The sequence below is a fragment of the Rhinichthys klamathensis genome, unplaced genomic scaffold (genome assembly GCF_029890125.1).
Source record: "Rhinichthys klamathensis goyatoka isolate OS25496 unplaced genomic scaffold, OSU_Roscu_1.1 h1tg000330l_1, whole genome shotgun sequence".
NCBI lineage: Eukaryota > Metazoa > Chordata > Actinopteri > Cypriniformes > Leuciscidae > Rhinichthys > Rhinichthys klamathensis.
Window position 1 is genome coordinate 242,108 of NW_026606845.1, and position 21,360 is coordinate 263,467.

A 21,360-nucleotide genomic window follows, 5' to 3' on the forward strand; every position below is an offset into this window, starting at 1 on the left:
TCCATACATTTCCCATCATGCATTTGCATTTACAATAAAAACACGAATACAAAATGATGTTGTAAAATTTATTGTAAAAATTACATCAATTGCTAACAGTGTATCGTATGAATGTTAAAAAGTCATTTCCGCGTATGAATTGCACACTAAACACAATGCGTGCTATAGAGAAACATTTCATGAGAACAGGTTTATAAGCCATACATGTATAACCTTGTGTTCAATGTGAAAAACCCAGTCAAATAAGACCAATACAAATCTAACATTTAAGAGTTGTAAGTACCTGATAAACATGTTTATTTTTTGAGTGCTGATATTAATATAACAGCTGCACCTCCAAATGCTGCTGCCACTGCAGCCACTACAGATACTCTTCCAGATGTGGCCACTTTCCCTGCAGCTGCTACCGCTCTCGCTGCTCCTGCGCACATCGCTGATACCAGAGCCGTACCTGCGACTCCTGCTCCTGCTCCAGATGTCTGCACTGCTTCTCCGGCTGCTGCTTCTATAGATGACACTGCTTTAGCTGCAGCTGCTTCTCCTGCAGTTTCTACTGCTTTTTCTAAAGATGCTACTGCTTTTCTTGCAGCTGCTTCTCCTGCACTTTCTACTGCTTTTTCTACAGCTGCTACTGCTTTTTTTGTAACTGCTTCACTTGCAGTTGTTAATCCTTTTTCTATACCAGCTACAACTTTATCTACAGCTTCTCCTGTGGCTGCCAACGCACTTAATGCAGTTTTTTCTACAACTGCTCCTCCTGAAATTGCTGTTGCTATCATGCCTGCTATTTTCACTGACCCTAGAAATCCAATTCCCAGCACTGCAATGCCACATGCAGCCTTTGCCATTTTTATCTCTTTCTTTTTCTGAGTTGTATTAAACATCTCAAGAGTGTAATGATTCATTTCATTTTCTTCCATCACTGCATCAATCTTTTTCATCAGTTCTGCGACCTGCTCTTGACTCTTTCTGTCCTCATTGTTGAATGAGTGATATCTGCCTCCACAGCTGTCAACGATTTCCATTAAATTGCTGCTTTTATTGATGTACTCGTCCACAGGCTTTCCCTTTAGCTGATCAGCGTGAGTGAACAGAATGATAGTACGACACAAAGCTTCTTTTCCAAAGTTCTCCTTAATACATTTGACTGCGTCTCTCTCCTCTTCTGTGAATCTCACACCCAGCTTTAGCACCAGCAAAAACACATGAGGACCTGGAGCAGACATGAATATACACTTTTGTATTTCATTCTTCAGTTGCTGTTTTGTCACAGCTGTATTAAATAGTCCTGGAGTGTCAATTATAGAGATGGTCTTTCCATCCACTTTTCCTTCGTGTTTCTCACACAATTTATTGGCTGAGTTTATAAAATCTACAACTTCAAATGCGTCTCTGCCCAGGATGGTGTTTCCTGTGGCACTTTTTCCTGATCCACTTTTACCCAGAAGAACAATCCTCAGATCACGCACTACAAAAAAAAAAAGAAAAGAAAGTCTTAACACACAGCAAAAACTCCAGTGTTAAATGAACTCTCCTGGGAGTTTATATGGCTCCAGAATCAAGAGTGTTAACGTTAATGAGCTAATTAAATGATTCATTGAGTGATGACTGACCATTTTTGAAGACACCTGATGTTCACAAGCACAATCACCAAAAGAGAAAATCTAAATTTTAAGTCACCATTATGATGATCAGTGTGTGTGCTTTAGTTGGGCTCGTGACCCTTGAACTATTAACATTAGATTTTGTTTGGCTGTTGTATGTGAGTTGTGACTGCCAGAAGATCAAAGAAAAAAATATGATCTGATGGCTTTGGTTTTGTTTTGACATAATCATCACTTGACCTGCGTCACAAAACCCCAACCTCTGACTTATAATGTATATCAGTGGTTCCCAAACCTGTCCTGGCGACCCACCAACACTGCACGTTTTCTTTGTCTCCCTAATCAAACACACCTGATTCAACTAGGGCTGGGCGATATATCGCATGACATTGCTATGCGCATCTCGTCAGTAAAGCCGGTTCCTTGATTAGTAGTAAATCACCTTCACCTGCTTTCAGATGGAGCGGCATTTACTTCAAAGAGCCGTAGTTAACTGACCAGCTGAGCCATATCGCATTAATATTGCGGACATATCGCCAGCGATAATTGATGCGATATGGCTCAGCTTGTCAGTTAACTACGGCTCTTTGTACACAGCAAAAACTCCAGTGTTAAATTAACACTCCTGGGAGTGTATATGAGTCCACACTCAAGAGTGTTGAAGTTAATGAGATAATTAAGTGATTGATTGAGTGATGATTGAGCATTATTGAAGACACCTAAAGCAGAATCACTGAAGGAGAAAATCTAAAATTGTAAGCCACCGTTATGGCGATCATTGTTTGCTTTAGTTGGGCTCTTGACCCTTATATTATTAACTTTAGATTTAGTTTGTGTGTTGTATCTGAGTTATAACGGCCAGATCAACAAAGAACAAAAGTGATCTAATGGTGATGGTTGTATTATGACAATCATCATTTGAACTTTATGTTCGTGATTTATGCTGTTGCTTACAGCATAACTGTGATTCTGCATAAATATCCAGAATTTAAGATATAATATAAAGGATTTCTTAAAAGTTGTTTAAAAAAAGTCTTTCTTTTAGGCACACACAGACGACAAGATTCAGTCAATGCATCTCAACAATGGTGACGAGCAGAATAAATTACATAGACAATTCAGATTATAATTTATTCATACCGCAATGCATGATGGGAGCCATTAATGAGTTGTGATTGGTGGCACCCACTGCAACAATTATTATTATTGTCACCATTGTTGGGATTCACAGGCTGATTATTGATGTCTGCGTTTCTAAAGAAATTCAATTGAAAGTGTTTTGATCAGAGCAATGTTAATTAAATATTTTGGATTATAAGAAAAATACTGATAATCATATTCTGTAGAATCACAAAGCTGTTGCTAACAATTTAAACCAAATCATCTCATTAAGTTTCATTTTTCAGATCAAAGCATGATTATGCCAAAATATAACCAACACTATCAGATCACACTTTTCCTTGTTCATTTGGCTGTTATAAATCAATAACAGTAGACAAAAAAAATGTAAAGTGAAAGTATAAGGGTCAATAGTTCAACTAAAGCAAACACTGATCACCATAACGGTGGCTTACAATTTGTTATTTTCTCCTTCAGTGATTCTGCTTGATAACATCAGGTGTCTTCAATAATGCTCAATTGTCACTCAATTAATCATTTAATTATCTCATTAACTTTAACACTCTTGAGTGTTAATTTAACACTCATATCTGCATCATATCTTCCATCTGAAAGCAGGTGAAGGTGATTTACTACTAATCAAGGAACCGGCTTTACTGAAGAGATGCACATAACAATGTCATGCGATATATCGCCCAGCTCTAGATTCAACTCATTAGCTCATTAACCCATATGATAATGAGCTGATGGGTTGAATCAGGTGTGTTTGATTAGGGAGACAAAGAAAACGTGCAGTGTTGGTGGGTCGCCAGGACGCGATTTTTTTTTTTGCAGGGTGGTAGGGGAAGACTCGTTAATATTCATTGGGGAACTCGTCCCTGATTGGCTTGCCGTGACGCATCTCTAATGAGATGTGATAGAGAAAACAGACATCGTCTCCTTCGTGACAACAGACACTTTCACGAAGGTAAGTCATACCTGTCAACATTTGGTTATCCAAATCCGGGAGATTTGTGCGGAGACCGCTCACGAACTTCGCGAACTTCTGTATCTTTGCGGGGACACCGTCTTGACCTGCCATGTCAATCTGAGTGACGTGTGACAGCGAACCAATTGCGGATGAGTTCCCCAATGAATATTAATGATTCTTCTCCTACCACCCTGCAAAAAAAAATTCGCCGCCAGGACAGGTTTGGGAACCACTGATGTATATTGTTGGTTATAACATCACAGTGATTCTACAGGACAAGATAAAGACTATTCTAAATAATCCAAAAGATTTCTTAACAGTTGTTCTGATAAAAAATATATTTATATATATTATATATATATATATATTATATATTATATATATAAATATATATATATATATTATAAAAAATATATATATATTTTTTAGGCACACACAGACATCAAGATTCAGTATATGAATCTCAACAATGGTGACAAACAGAATATTCAATTAGGAAAAATTACTAAGACATTTCAGATCATAATTTATTAATACCGCAATGCATGATGGGAGTTATGATTGGGTTTTGATTGGTGGCACCCAGAATGCACTGAACATCCTTTATTATTGTCACCATTGTTGAGATTCACAGGCTGATTATTGATGTCAGTGTGTCTAAATAAAAGTCTTTTGATCAGAACAACTTTTAAGAAATAATTTGGATTACATTGTAAATACTGACCATCACTTTCTAAAGAATAACTTAAAAAAAATTCTCAAAATGGGTTTTGTGATGCAGGTCAAGTAATGATTATGTCAAATAATCACAAACACCATGAGATTACATTTTCTCTTTGAATATCTGACAGTTATAACTCATATAAAACAAACAAAAACTTATCCTAACTGCTTAAGGGTCAAGAGCCCAACTAAAGCAAACCCTGATCACCATAAATGTGGCTTAAAAAATTATTTTCTCTTTTGGTGATTCTGCTTATTAACATCAGGTGTCTTCAATAATGGTCAATCATCACTCAATGAATCACTTAATTAGCTCATTACCTTTATTACTCTTGAGTGTTAATTTAACACTCATATTTTAACACTTTAACACTCTTGAGTCTGGAGTAGGGCTGGGCGATATATCGCACGATATTGTTATGCGTGTCTCTTCAGTAAAGCCGGTTCTTTGATTAGTAGTAAATCGCCTTCACCTGCTTTCAGATGGAGCGGCATTTACTACAAAGAGCCGTAGTTAACTGACGAGCTGAGCCAAATCGCGTTAAAATCGAGGACATATCACCAACGATATTTAATGCGATATGGCTCAGCTTGTCAGTTAACTACGGCTCTTTGTACACAGCAAAAACTCAGTGTTAAATGAACACACCTGGGAGTGTATATGAGTCCACACTCAAGAGTGTTAAAGTTAATGAGATATTTAAGTGATTAATTGAGTGATGATTGAGCATTATTGAAGACACCTAAAGCAGAATCACTGAAGGAGAAAACCGGAATGTCAGGTCACCATTATGGAGATGAGTGTTTGCTTTAGTTGGGCTCTTGACCCTTATATTATTAACTTTATAATTTGTTCAGCTGTTGTATCCGGGTTATACCTGCCAGATGAACAAAAAAAAACAACAAAAAAAAAAAACTAATAGTGTTGGTTATATTATGACATTCATCATTTGAGCTAATTGTTTGTGATTTATGCTATTGGTTACATCATAACTGAGATTCTGCATATATATATCCAGAATTTGAGATATAATATAAAGGATTTCTTAAAAGTTGTAAAAAATAAATAAATCTTTCTTTTAGGCACACACAGATATCAAGATTCAGTCAATGCATCTCAACAATGGTGACGAGCAGAATATTCAATTAGGAAAAGTAAATTACATTGACAATTCAAATCATAATTTATTCATACCGCATTGCATGATGGGAGCCATTAATGAGTTGTGATTGGTGGCAACAAGGATTATTATTGTCACCACGGTTGAGATTCACAGGCTGATTATTGATGTCTGCGTTTCTAAATAAATGCATTTGAAAGTGATTTGATCAGAACAATTTTTATTAAATGTTTTGGATTATAAGAAAAATACAATTATCATATGCTGTAGAACCACTAAACTGTTGCTATCAAGTTAAACCAGATCATCTGATTGAATTTCACTTTTAAAATCACAGCATGATTATGTCAAAACATAAAAAACACTAACAGATCACACTTTTCTTTGTTTATTTAACTGTTATAAATCAATAACAGCAGACAAACAAAATTTAAACTTAAAGTATAAGGATCAAGAGCCCAACTAAAGCAAACACTGATCGCCATAACGGTGGCTTACAATTTTAGATTTTCTCCTTCAGTGATTCTGCTTGTTATCATCAGGTGTCTTCAATAATGCTCAATGATCACTAAATTAATCACTTAATTATCTCTTTAACTTTAACACTCTTGAGTGTTAATTTAACACTCATATCTGCATCATGTCGTCCATCTGAAAGCAGGTGAAGGTGATTTACTACTAATCAAGGAACCGGCTTTACTGATTAGATGCGCATAACAATATCATGCGATTAATCTACAACTTCAGATTATGCTTTGATCACTGTGCGATGTTTTGCCATAATCATGCTGTGATCTGAAAAATGAAACTCATTCAGATGATCTGGTTTAACTTGATAGCAACAGTTTAGTGGTCCTACAGCATATGATAATTGTATGTTTCTTATAATCCAAACTAGTTAATAAAAAATGTTCTGGTCAAATCACTTTCAAATGCTTTTAATTAGAAACACAGACATCAATAATCAGCCTGTGAATCTCAACCGTGGTGACAATAATAATCCTTGTTGCCACCAATCACAACTCATTAATGGCTCCCATCATGCATTGCGGTATGAATAAATTATGATCTGAATTGTCTATGTAATTTACTTTTCCTAATTGAATATTCTGCTCATCACCATTGTTGAGATGCATTGACTGAATCGTGATATCTGTGTGTGCCTAAAAGACAGATTTTTTTTTTTTTTTACTTTTAAGAAATCCTTTATATTATATCACAAATTCTGGATATTTATGCAGAATCTCAGTTATGCTGTAACCAACAACTTAAATCACAAACAATTAGCTCAAATGATGAATGTCATAATATAATCAATACCATTAGATCATTGTTTTTCTTTGTTCATCTTGCAGGTATAACTCAGATACAACGGCCGACCAAAATCTAAAGTTATGAATTTAAGGGTCAAGAGCCCAACTAAAGCAAACACTCATCTCCATAATGGTGACCTGAAATTCCGGTTTTCTCCTTCAGTGATTCTGCTTTAGGTGTCTTCAATAATGCTCAATCATCACTCAATTAATAACTTAATTATCTCATTAACTTTAACACTCTTGAGTGTGGACTCATATACACTCCCAGGAGTGTTAATTTAACACTGGAGTTTTTGCTGTGTAAAGAGCCGTAGTTAACTGACAAGCTGAGCCATATCGCATTAAATATCGCTGGCGATACGTCCGTGATATTAGTGCGATTTGGCTCAGCTTGTCAGTTAACTACGGCTCTTTGAAGTAAATGCCGCTCCATCTGAAAGCAGGTGAAGGTGATTTACTACTAATCAAGGAACTGGCTTTACTGATTAGATGCGCATAGCAATATCGTGCGATATATCGCCCAGCCCTAGTCTGGAGCCATATAAACTCTCAGGAGAGTTCATTTAACACTGGTGTTTTTGCTGTGAAACATACATTAATGTGAATCAAATGTAAAGAAACATTTGTATTAAGACCCATCTAGTTATAATTTTGATTAATTTTTAAAGTATAAATGCTGATATTAACATAATTACTGGAACTCAATAGAGTAGTTTAAAAGAAACAATTTAAACTAATAATGTTTCACTATATAGTCTGTCCTCAGAGAATACAAAAAATATATATAACAGAAAAAGGACAACATATAACACCAATCATGCGGAAATAGGCTTTTCTTTGAAACTTTACTATACACTGGAAATTTTGCAGCTTTTTTTGGTTTGTCTTCTTTACATTTCCTATAATATTCCTTTCTTAACTCAATATAATTGCTGTGTAAATGGCCCTTTTTTGCTTGAATCTCTCTCCTTTTGCAAATCTGTGCTATCAGGTCCAGTCAACATTTGCCATGCACAACAACATTATCAATAATATATACATTCGTTTTGAAATGACAAAGCATACAGCATTGGACTTATTAGTGTTAAGTGTAAGTGTAAAAAAGTGTAACCACTGCCAAACATATTGTTTGGATACTAGTATTATTAAAAGTGTATTGTTGATTTAAGACAATTATAAAACAAGCCATTATTGTTTGATAATTACTAAAAACACCACAAATTAGTCAAATACATAATATAACAGTAAAGAAATAGAAGTATCAGTGTTGTGAAAAGGTTTATACAGACCTCTCTGTGTTGAAATCATTGTGATTGTGTCGTCGTCTCTCAGGCTTCTCCGCTGTCTTCTCTCTGAACGGCAGAGTGAAACTGCCGCTCTTTCTGCAAAACCTCCTGTTGAAAAACTCATATGGTCATGTGACTGCAGCTGTGACTTTCTGGATACGGTTTAGTTTCTCTATTGATCTGATGATTATATGCCCACATGACATGTATTATACTTTAACTTCTCAAACACACAAAATACACAATGACATGAAAACTTCACACTTGTTTCTTTGACTTTCTTTGAAAGCGTTGATACAGAACATTGTGCAGATAACATGCTGCTGAATATTCTGTAAACTGTGCAACTACTAAATGAATTTATAAATCAAAACATACTATGACAGTATTTACCTTGAGAAACCATTCATTTCTACACTGAAGTTGTTAAACTGACATGACAAATTACAAATGCCACCTGAGGGCGCTATAAACGTGCACAACTCTCAGTTGCTTGGCCTTTCAGTCTCACATACAATGCATGACACATGACTGGCAATTACCTAAACCTTGAGACAGCTTTTACAATTGGTATTGCTGAACATTAAAATATTATAAACAATATCCTATAAGTAATCCCACAAAAAAAAATGATTTCAACAAAACATTGTGACATGCACTGAAACCTTAACTATAATTAGTATTATTACAGGTGCACTTGAGCCACAAGAGGCCGCTAGAAGTCCGCAGAAAACTTGACAGAAACAAAAAAAATACGTTTTACATAAGATAATTGTTTTTTACATAATTTATTTTTCATTCTAAATGTATAACCAAATCTTTATAGGTTCGTTATATATAAGAGTGAATCCTTGTAATGTTTTTACCCCAAAATACTTTGCGCTCTTAACATTTTGCACTTTAGAGTAAGTTGAACAGAGCAATTAGCGGGTTTATATGTATGTGCGAGTGCTAAACTATTATCTCTTCTTAAACAATTTGGTTCATATTCCGGCTATAAACTAAACCTGCATAAAACTCAAACGCTTACTTTCAACTACGAACCACAAGAAAATATTTATAAAATCTGCCAATTTAAATGGAAAGGTAATACAATTAAATATTTAGGGGTACAAATACCTAAAGAGATCTCGGCCATTTATGACCACAATTACATTCCTATAACAGCTGATATTAAAGCAGACTTAAACCAGTATTACCAATGAATTTGTACAATAGAATAGATGCTATAAAGATGAATATACTACCCAGGCTGCTTTTTCTTTTTCAATCATTGCCTGTTGAAGTGCCTCCCAAACAATTCGGTGATTGGAATAGAACTATCTCATCTTTTATTTGGGGAAACCAAAAACCAAGGATTAGATTTCAAACATTACAACTCCCCAAGGACAAAGGTGGTATGGCCCTACCGTGCCTGGAAGATTATTATAGAGCAGCACAGTTACGTTCTTTGGTCTGTTGGTGTGACCCCGTGTGTGATGCAAAATGGAAGGAACTAGAGCAAAGTCAAATAAACATACCTCTCCAATCTATACTAGGTGAAAAAACTGTCCTGAAAAAGCATCTGGATAAATTAAGTAAGTGGATGGCAGTCCCTCTTAACATCTGGCACAAACTACTTAAAAATAAGGAATTTGAAGGAAATGCACGAATATTACGTTGGGTGAAATACGATACAGAATTCGTACCAGCTGGACTGGACGGTAGATTCAAACACTGGACTAATTCAGGTATCACTTCATACTGTATAATATCCTCCACTGATGGTTTGTATACTTTCAAAAAACTCATAGAGACATACTATTTAGGGAAGGAAGATTTTTTCAGATACCTTCAACTGAGACACCACTTTGATAAACATATTAAAACTACTGGAGAGAAGGGAAAGGACCTGATTAAAGTATTCATTGATGCATATAAGGGTAATACCAACAGGAAATTGATTTCCAGGTTATATTCATGTTTACAATTGGACAGGGGACTTTCAACAATGTATGTAAAAAAGAGGTGGGAGAAAGAAGCTAAAATAAAGATAAGCGAAAATGAATGGTCGAATATATGTAGGACACAATCTACCACTTCTAGCTCAGGTCTGTGGAGGGAATTCACCTGAAAAACACTTTAAGATTCTTTATAACCCCTAACATAAAAAAGTCACAGAGTAATAATCCTGATCATGGTCAGTGTTGGAGAATGTGTGGTAATATGTCTGCTGGTCATTTTCATATTTTTTAGGAATGCCCTATTATTTCTCTGTATTGGATAGAGGTGGTGAAGGCAATTAGGTCAATAGTCGGTTCAGATCTTGAGTCTAATTTCAGTGTTATATATTTAGGAAATCTTCCAACAGGGCTGAGAAAGGCAGATAGATATTTGTTACAAATACTTATAGCAGGTGGCAAGAAAGCAATAACTAGGAAATGGCTAAGTAAAGATTCCCCGACAATTATGACTGAATGGATAGAAATAGTTAGAGAAATTTACGTTATGGAACATTTGACTTTCTCTCTGAGACATGCCCGAAAGAAATGTGAAGCATATTGGGAAAAATGGATATCTTATCTGAATACAAACTGAGATGTATATGCCTTTATTTTATTTATTTATTTTTATTAATTTATTTTTCCTTTTCTGTTTACATGATGTTGAGCACTTCTGTTAATTTATGAGGATTTTGCCTGATGTCCCTTGGTCTGTCTGTCTGTTTTTTTTTTTTTTTTTTCTTGTTAAAAAACAAACAAAAAATATAAGTATAAAAAAAAAAACACAATATTAGTGAGTTAAGCCACTACATGATGATTATATTCTAATAATCAATCAGCTCATAGCATCTGATTGCATTTTCTCTTGCTGTTCTCAACATAACAATCAGATACAACTGAACAGAGAAATACTAATGTTAAAAAGTCAAGAGCCCAACTAAAGCAAACACCATAATGGTGACATCAAACCAAACTATTATTTTCAATAAATCATCAACATCTTAACCTCTGTTAATTCTCAATAAGAGCGTCTGTAGACGTCTGACAGAAATAAAGTCAGTCTGGTTAGTAATAAGTGAAGCTGGTAATAATGTTTGTGGAGTTGTTTAATCAGATCTTGAGAGATTTCGTGTATTTTATCTTCAGTTGATTTCATCTAAGGCTGTGGCTGGAAGTAGTTATTGTGTTTCTCTTTCCTTCAATGATTCTGCTTGTTAACAATAATGCTCAATCATTATATCAATTAATTATCTCATTAACTCCAACACTGATATGTGTTACATTTAACGGCCTGTTGTGTGCACACTGAGCAGTGTTCATTTCATCTGGGCAAACCCATGTGGGGCCTACATGGAAACCGTGGACAAAACTGTCTGGGTCCCAGTTAGATAGCCCAGGTCAAACCCATGTGGGCCCCATATGGCTGTGCTGGCTGGGCACTGCTGTCCAGATCGAATAAAGTACCATAAAAGTCATTCATTTGCTTCGTGGTGTGTAGTTACAAGTCTTCTGAAGACATAAAACAGGTCTGTGTGAGGAACAAATCTAAATTTAACTGATTACTCACAGAAAATCTCCCGCTCTGTTCTGTCAGTTAAAATTTACGGTGACCGGGAGGGGACATGTTCGGTTCACTTATTTTTGTCGTGGCCACAACATATAAACTCGTGGGAACGTGATAATATCTCGTGGGAACGTCATATTAAGTCGTGGGAACGTCATATTAAGTCGTGGGAACGTGATTATAAGTCGTGGCCACGAGATCATTTTGTTGAGGTAACGACATCATTATGTCGTGGCCATTCGATGCAAAGTCGTAGCCTCGAGATCATATGTTGAGGGAACGATATATTTTTCTCGTGGCCACAACTTCATATTTTGAGAGAACGAGATCTATTTGTCGTGGCCACGAGTTATGTTGAGGAAGCCACAGCGGCAAATACTGTACTGTAACCATACCATATCATAGACTGGGCTACAGCAGAGATGGAGATGACAGAAGAAATAACATTTTACTTTAAATTAGGAATGTCATATAAAGATATAGTGCGGTCTTTGGCATTAAGACATGGGTACGTTATAAGTGAAAGAAACCTGAAGCGCATTCTTAAATTGAATGGGCTTTTTTGTCGCACGTTTGCACTGGCATGAAGTGGGTTTGTTGTTGGACGATTGATATTCGCATATTTAGGGACCATCTCAAAATTACATGCGACATTGGCATAAACGTTTCTAACTTCAATAGCATTTGAAGACAATGACTTACAGTCATAAAACCGTACATTGTTCACCCAGGTCTCATGTATGATGCACACCTTTTTAATATTTTTTTTGATATTTATGACAATAAACTGTTAAATCATATGCAAATATTGCTATGTATTTCACTACTGTCACATACCTGACACCTAGATGAGCAATGTACAGTTGGTTTTATGACTGTAAGTCATTGTCTTCAAATGCTATTGAGCTTTAAATATTGTCATATTTTGTGTATGATCCCATACACTAGTGAAATACACAGCGATATTTGCATATGATTTAACAGTTTATTGTCATAAATATCAACAATCTAAAAGGTGTGCATCATACATGAGACCTGGGTGAACAATGTACAGTTGGTTTTATGACTGTAAGTCATTGTCTTCAAATGCTATTGAAGTTAGAAACGTTTATGCCAATGTCGCATGTAATTTTGAGACGGTCCCTAAATATGCGAATATCAATCGTCCAACGTCAAACCCACTTCATGCCAGTGCAAACGTGCGACAAAAAAGCCCATTCAATAAGAATTCACTTTCACTTATAACGTACCCATGTCTTAATGCCAAAGACCGCACTATATCTTTATATGACATTCCTAATTTAAAGTAAAATGTTATATCTTCTGTCATCTCCATCTCTGCTGTAGCCCAGTCTATGGTACGGTTACAGTAGCCTATTGGCCGCTGTGGCTTCCTCAACATAACTCGAGGCTACGACTTTGCATCGCGTGGCCACGACATAATGATGTCGTTACCTCAACAAAATGATCTCGTGGCCACGACTTATAATCACGTTCCCACGACTTAATATGAAGTTCTCACAAGTTTATATGTTGTGGCCACGACAAAAATAAGTGAACCGAACATGTCCCCTCCCGGTCACCGTAAAAAATTTCAATTCACCCGCGAACTGTTTTCATTCTGACATACACCACTCAGCACCATATAAGGATAAAAGGGAGGAGTCGTAACTCTACTTAAATGTCATTGGCTCTCGCGTCTTTATCTTACCATATTTGAATATTCAGAAGCTGGATGACAGAGTACACATACAAAAATGACTGATTTAATTCCCATTTCAATTACTGATGTATGATGTCAGGCCTTCTAATTATACAGAGTTGTTGAAGGTTAATGTAAACCAATATGAAAAGCAATATTTTATAATGCACACTTAGGCTGTTTATGACTGACTTGTTAGCAAAATCAGAACCTTTACTTCCCAGATGACCAGACTAAATCCTTATGAAGAAAGAACTGAGATAAATTATAAACAAGATTTTAATTTTTCATATTGGCTATTACACAAATGTACAGCATCTGTTTTATGGAGTGGAAAGTCTGTGAACATTGGTAATGAAAAACTATATCCTGTTTTTATCACACCTGCAGGCGGCTGAAGGGTTTCTGAGTTTGACCCGCTGAACATAAACAGAGCAAAAGAAACCACAAGCTGAAGAACATCTCATGTTGATGATTATCACACTGACCACAGTATCAAACCAAACCAAACACACAAAGACATTTACAATCGTTTTATCTTAGTAAAGAAAAAATAACTCATTTCTGATTATTTAAGATATTCTTTCAAACATTTAAACATGAATGTACAGACTCGTCATTTCACTGTTTATCGTCTGATTTCTGTCTGATGATGATGATGATGATGATGATCTCATTCATAATATCATAAAACAACATCAGAAACTGACATTTCAGATTCAGTAATTCTGTTACATCTCTGTCAGGGACAATTATCCACGAAAAGTACTAAACAATACAAATGCATGACATTTAAAGGATTTTTACGGATATTGTCTGTCATTGAATTGTGGATTCAATGTTTTGATTTTGATATTTTTTGAAAGAAAATTGTCAAATCACACATGAATAATTTGTTGATCGTAAACATTTATCAGTCTTTTTCTCAATTCTTCACTTTCAGTAAATGTTGAAGGTGAATTACTGAAGGATCATTACTGTCCTCTGTTCAGTCTCATGTGTCTCTCTGTGGGTTTCCTGAGTAAGTGTGTTTGATTAAACTGAACTGAGACCCTGAACCTTCACATGTTTTCTGTGGCTTTGAGCTGGACGGAAAAAAACTGTCGGTTCATCCCGCAAACACAATAACACCTCCAGCGTTCGTGAGAAACTTTCTGACAAAAACTTACGCTCAGAAAAAAATCATTTCCATTTATTGAATATCGCAATAACAAGAAATCATTTAAAAAGATGAAAATGAAAAAGGTTAACTATTGATGAGACTTTAAATGACGTGATTGTTAGTAGTTTACATATTTCAATCAGTCCTGAATGTGATACAAAGTAAAATGAATAAAATTATTAGTCAGATTTCAGACTCAGACTTTCTCCTTTGCAGAGTTTAAACTTTTCTCACTGTCTTTTATGATATTAATAATGCCATCCCATGACAAGGTTTGACATTTCAAATATAACATTAAAAAAAAAGAGTAAATAAGAATCTCTCTGATTTCTGATTCTACAATTTTAAATAACAGATTTGGGTAATAAACAACAATATTTATATAGAAGATCTGTTATAAGTGAGTTAGTTGAGTCGTGTGCGGTAAACCTGAACCTTCACATGTTTTCTGTGGCTTTGAGCTGGACGGAAAAAACTGTTCATCACACACACACACACACACACACACACACACACACACACACACACACACACACACACACACACACACACACACACACACACACACACAAACACACACAAAAACACCTCCAGCGTTGAGACAAACCCAAATTTTTATTTTCAATCACTGAATATTACAATAATGACACATCATTTAAAAAAAAATAACTATATATATATATATATATATATATATATATATACAGTATACATTACTGACCAGAATTTAAATGACCTGACTGTTAGTAGTTTATATGTATTTCAATCAGTCCTGAAGGTAAGAAAGTAAAATGCATATAAAATGAAAATGAATGCAGATTTCAGACTCAGACTGTCTCCTTTGCAGAGTATACACTTTTCTCACTGCAATCAGATGATTATACTATTATACTTTTTCTGGATGTTTCTCTGGGATCTGGAAACATTAATTTTATCAGTATGAAACCAGATTCAGTCACCCATATGTTGTCAATTTAGTGCTTTGACAATGTTTGACATTTCAGATACACATTCCAGTGATTGTCTTAAACAACATTTTTGGACAAATAAACAAGAAATGATAACCAAAATATGTATTTTTCAGTTTATTAAAATTTACAGCAGTTACTGGAAGCCAGTGATTATAGTTTATAAAGTTATAAATATGGATATTTTTCTTACAAAAACACATGGCTTTACTTTAGAAGGCTTCGTTAACCCCCTGGAGCCGTGTGGATTACTTTTATGATGGATGGATGCATTTTTTGGGGGGCTTCAAAAACTCTCTTTACTCAAATTATAAAGCTGGAAAGAGCCAGAATATTCTTGAAGGGTCGCCTGACATGGGGTTATTTTATTATTTTATAATGTTTCCTGGGTTGCCCTTTAGATCAAAAATAGTCATAATTTATAAATAAAAGTCAATTTTCCCAGTCTGATTTTAGCCTCTGATTTGAACGCTGTTTGAAGGGGCGTGTCTGCTGTGTGTAACCGCCCACTGCTGTGATTGGCTGTGGGATTCAGTGTAACCGGCCACTGCTGTGATTGGCTGTGGGATTCAGTGTAACCGGCCACTGCTGTGATTGGCTGTGGGATTCAGTGTAACCGGCCACTGCTGTGATTGGCTGACATGCTTGCATATGAAATAGCTACGTATTACATGTGAAACTCTCTCGAATACTTTTCTACAGCTATTATGCGTTTTTACTATAACAGCTATCGAGATTAACGAATCGTGAGATGTTTTTAAAGTATTTAGATCTATTTCCATCACATAAAATGTTGCCGTGATGAGCATTGAGCAGATGGCAGTGTGTTGATCGCGAGAATGAAGATCTAATCATTGCAACTCAGTTTCTGCACTCTCTCTGCTTTCACCAATGCAAACACGATGATGTACAGTCAGTAAGAGCTTCGTTGTGCAGTAACGTGCGTCATTGATTTCATAACGAGTTGTCCAGATAAACTCGCGCTGTGTGGAAAGATTGCTCTTTGATCGCTTTCTGTATAATTTATTCACAATTTAAATAAGTTTTTTTTCATCCTAGTAAAATAAACGATGTGAAGTTGATATTTTAGTCACTGGCTTGACTTATGCATAAACAGTATTGAACGATTTTGAGAGAAAGATTACCTGTCTGAACTTGAGCAATTACACATCAGAAAGTGTTGCTTGGTAGCTCGATCGATTTATTTCCAGACGTTCATCGAGGCCAGCTCTGTATTGGCCCAAGTTGAGGAAACAGTCGTCGGTGAAATGTTTGGACCATACAAAACTTTGGGAAGTTGTGTCGGCGCATTTCCGGAGAAAATAAAATTAACCCATTGTTTCTTCAGAGGGTCGGGTGAAGGAACTAAAAAATACCTTTGTGTTCATTTGTACATCCGAACACTGATCAACTGCCATGCTTCGCTTGTTTGCAAGCCATGATATCTCTCGAGGAAAAACTCAAATTGCGCCGGCGCGTTCGTACTTCCTAGCTCACTTTCTCATGGGCGAGCCAAATTCTCTGGGCGGGCAAAGCAGAGAAAGGGGAGGTAACCTTTTATCCTTATGACGTCATACGGAGGAGATTCAAGATCAGCCTGTCTGAGATCTCATTTTCTCACAGGCAGAGAAAGATAGCCAAAACTCGGTTTACACCGACTGAAATTTCTAGACACTGGGGGACCATATACAGGCTAGGGGAACTCATATTAATGTTAAAAAAACCTCAGAAAGTGAAAATTTCATGTCAGGGGACCTTTAATAATCGATTGTGTTTGGTTGAAAGAAGTGAGTTATATAACTTGAGGGTGATTAAATTATGGGATAATTTTCATTTTTGGGTGAACTAACCATGTTAAAAATAATCTTTCTCAAGATCTACCTGTATCTACTCTAGTATCTCGTGAACAAACCTAAAGCAGGTCAAAGAAAATAATCAATATTCAGAGAGAAACAATATTCATGAGAAAGAGTCATTTAACAGCTTTGAACAGTTTCTCATGTTTCATGTGTCTCATCATAAAGGTGTTTTAAACTTGTGTCTGTTTAAGAGCTGCTATCAATGAGGTTTAATGTGTCAAAAGCTGCATTTTAAATGTACGTCTCTGCATTTGGAGTGGAAACTGTTGTATTTCCTGTTTTATTCACACTCTCAGATAAACTGAGCTGACAGTACCTTCACACACACCAATAAACCTCTGACAAATTCTTCACACACACCAATAAACCTCTGACACAACTGCTATTTTAAACATGTGAAAGAAGAAACATGAGCAATAGAAACTTTAAAGTGTCTCATGATTCAACAGTCTGAACTGAACAACCCTGATCAAGAAAACATCTATTTAACACTAATTTATGGATTATAAAAACAATGTTATCAATTAACCGTAAACATAAGCAATACTGGTGTAATGTGTGCTGATCTGAGATCTGTTTTAAGTGAGTTAGTTGAGTCTCATGCGGCGACTGACCGAGGCGTAATCAGAGTAAAGTTCGTTCTTACTGACAGAGACTGAAGCTTCACTGAGAGACTCTTCATGCTTCTGGAAACTGACAGACGCGTACAGGAGCCCATCAGAGGGGATTGTGGGTAGTTCATCATGACTGTTAATCTGAGCTGATCCAGGATCTGTGAGAGTATCACGTCTGCTGTCTGAACATGATGACTGGACATGAAAAATAGAGAGAAAAAGTACATTAAAAGGACAAAACATATATATATATATATATATATACAAAGACACACACTGTGACTCACCAATGTATTTTTCTCCCTCTTTCTCTGTTCTGATGTAGAGGTTCTTCCTAATTACCCAAAACAAAATGAATCAATTAGTAAAACATAGACAAACTAGATCAAACTGGAGACGAACAGCAGCGTCTGAGACAGAAACTCATTGAGATTTCACTGCTGCTCATTGAAGCAGAACAGAGAAACTTAAATAACTAATTATTAACTTGTTTCAACAGATACTAAATGATCAAACCTCGTCTCTTGTGTCTTAATTTACACACAGTCAGAGTGAATCCACCAATCAGCAGCAGAATCACACACACACAAATAATGATGATCATGGAGTAATCTGAAAATAAAACACAAAAACATTGTGCTTATTAGAGAAAAACTAAGATACACATGAATGAAATATTATCTACACACATATTAACATTTATATTTTAATCAGTCCTTTTCTATCCAGCATAAATGTCTGTTTTAGCACTTAAGGGTTATTTAACATTGTTTTAAAGTGTGAGTAAAAACATTTTATATTAATTAAATATAATAGAACTCTGTTTGCAATGTTTGTCATAAAGTATTGTAAATGTTCATGCTTCACATTTATTTTCTTTTTTTATGAAGCTGAATTATTTTGTAGTAACAAGAGTGTATTTTAGACCTAAACATAAAACATATTCTTCTTCATCTGTCTCTGTTGAGTTTTGTGTTTCTTACTGAGACTCTGAACCTTCAGCTCATTTGTTTGTGGTTTTGAACTGGTATGAGAACAGCCTGTTCATCATGAACACACTAAACACTTCCTGCATTGTAATGTTGGTTTATGTTGTAAGTGTTCTTATTTGTTGAGTGTCAATGTCAATGTCAAATATTAATGTCTGTGCATCATGATGCTTATAAGAAAATAAAATCTAGTGCTGCTAAGATGATGTCACATATTTAACAGTTATGAGTTTGAAATAAGTTTTTTTTAATTGTCATGTTTAATGCTAATACATGATTAACTAACTGTATTTTTTCAATGTACATTTCTGAAATACACTTTCTGTAAAGCTGATCTAAAACAATGTGTATTGTGAAAAGCGCTATACAAATAAATTTGAATTGAATTAAAACAAAATCTAAGAATAATTTGACAAACTTAAAATCAGCCAATTAGATTATTTCATATTATATTTTATTTTATTTACCATTTATGATAGTTTATGTTTTCATTTGTCACACTTCTGACTTGGCCACACAGAAAAATGCCCAGAGTTAAACTAACTCTGCCCAGAGTACATACGGACCCACTCTAAAGAGTGTTAAAGTAACTCTGAATCAGAGTTAAAATTAATGAGATAAGTAAGTGATTAATTAATAATAATTAATAAATAGTGATGATTTAGCGTTAGTGATGAACACCTGCTGTTAACAAGCAGAATCACTGAAGGAAAGAGAAACACAAGAAAACTTCCAGTCACAGCCTTAGATACAATCAACTGAAGAGAAAAGAAGACATTAAATCTGTGAAGATCTCAGCAGAGGAGGATTAAACAACAGCATTACCACCTTCACTTATTACTAAGCAGACTGACTTTATTTCTGTCAGGCGTCTACAGAAGTTATTTTTGAGAATTAACAGAGGTTTAGATGTTGATGTTTCATTAAAAATGTTTGATCACCATTATGTTTATCAGTATTCCTTTTAGTTGGGCAGTTTGTCTCTTAGCTTTTAATGTGGATTAGTGGTTTTCATAACAGTGTTTACCAAAACAAATAATTTGTTGCAAGGGAAGACAGAAACAACGATTATCAGGTGATATATTTTCCAGCATCATAAAGTAGAATAATTCAATAATCTTATTCCTGATAAAAAGTAGATATTTGTTATTTATAGATTACATTCACCAATGATAATTTATTGCAACAGATCAATCATTCTGAATTTTGATTTTTAAAATACATAATGGGAAAAGAATCCTGATTTATTATAAAATAATTATCTTTAATCCTGTAATTAGTGAACAATGAATTTGCTTAAACTCAGGTTAAACTAGTCCTGTTTAAATATGCCTATATAAAACATCAGCATTTAAGCTATTGGTGTGTAGTAGTTGGTTTATCATTTTTACCCAGTGAGAACAAGTTAGTATACTGATATCTTGCAGGTTTGGTAAACCTGAGTACTTAACAGAACACCGACCCATTATCTGACAGCAGCCCTAATTTTAATTCTGAATGACCTGTTTGACATTAGGTTTGATATGAAGCAGGGACAGCAATCTCTCGAGAGACCTGGCATGCCTCACGAACTTTCCGCTGAGCGTCTTTTTCCACACAAGCCTCAATGCGCAAACGAATGCACACCTTCCCAGTGTGGGCCCTCTGGAAAATTGTGCAGATTGTGAAGTGGGTGCTGGTGAACTGTGGGTCCCCGTACACCATCTGCCCCACCGAAGAGGACGTCACCAGCCCCGCTCCAAATCCAAATCCAGAGTCTAGCGAGCCCATCCCTGCAAGCTGCACAGAACTTACGCTAGAGCCCACAGCAAACTGTGGAGATCGGCCTGCAGCGATGAGCAAGCCAGAGAGAAACCGCGCCAGACATCACCTCGGAGCATGAGCCTCACGGAGAGTCTGACCAGGTGCGTGAGTCGGCAACCCTGCCACTTTGGATGACTATGGCCTGGCCTCTGGACACTGTTTGGAACTTTTTGAGGAGATAATCTCCTGTCTCTCACACCCCAGCTGGACCTGCCCAGCCTAGAGATTCGTATGTTTCCCGAGTGCCCACCCAGCCTCCCTCTCCTACCTCTTCTTCCCAAATTAGCCAGTTCCACAGGCCTGCCTTCGCTGCTTCTCTTCAGCCTCTCTGCATCTCCTCCTACACATCTCAGTGAGGATCTGCCTCGGATCTTCAGGTTATCAGCACAGCCTAGTTCAGAGGATCCCCTGGCTCCGCCTCCAGCCTCTGAACCCATCGCTCCACCTCGGCCTGACGACCTATCTGCACCACTTTGGCTCCTCCTTCCCTCGGCTCCACCAAAAACTACCATCCCTGCGCCTCCACAGGGATCCCTCGTCCCTCAGCTCCACATTGGTCAGATGTCGTCCTGCCTGAG

General features: G+C 36.1%; 1 protein-coding gene across 1 annotated transcript; it reads right to left on the reverse strand.

Moving 5' to 3' along the window:
- Nucleotides 1-296: 296 nt before the first annotated feature.
- On the reverse strand, nucleotides 297-8,212 carry LOC130105908 (GTPase IMAP family member 7-like). The gene is made up of 2 exons (XM_056272093.1): nucleotides 8,143-8,212; nucleotides 297-1,468 (listed from the first exon to the last, which is right to left on the reverse strand). Exons 1-2 carry the CDS (start codon nucleotides 8,159-8,161, stop codon nucleotides 297-299), a joined length of 1,191 nt encoding a protein of 396 aa, XP_056128068.1. The 5' UTR covers nucleotides 8,162-8,212.
- Nucleotides 8,213-21,360: the final 13,148 nt, after the last annotated feature.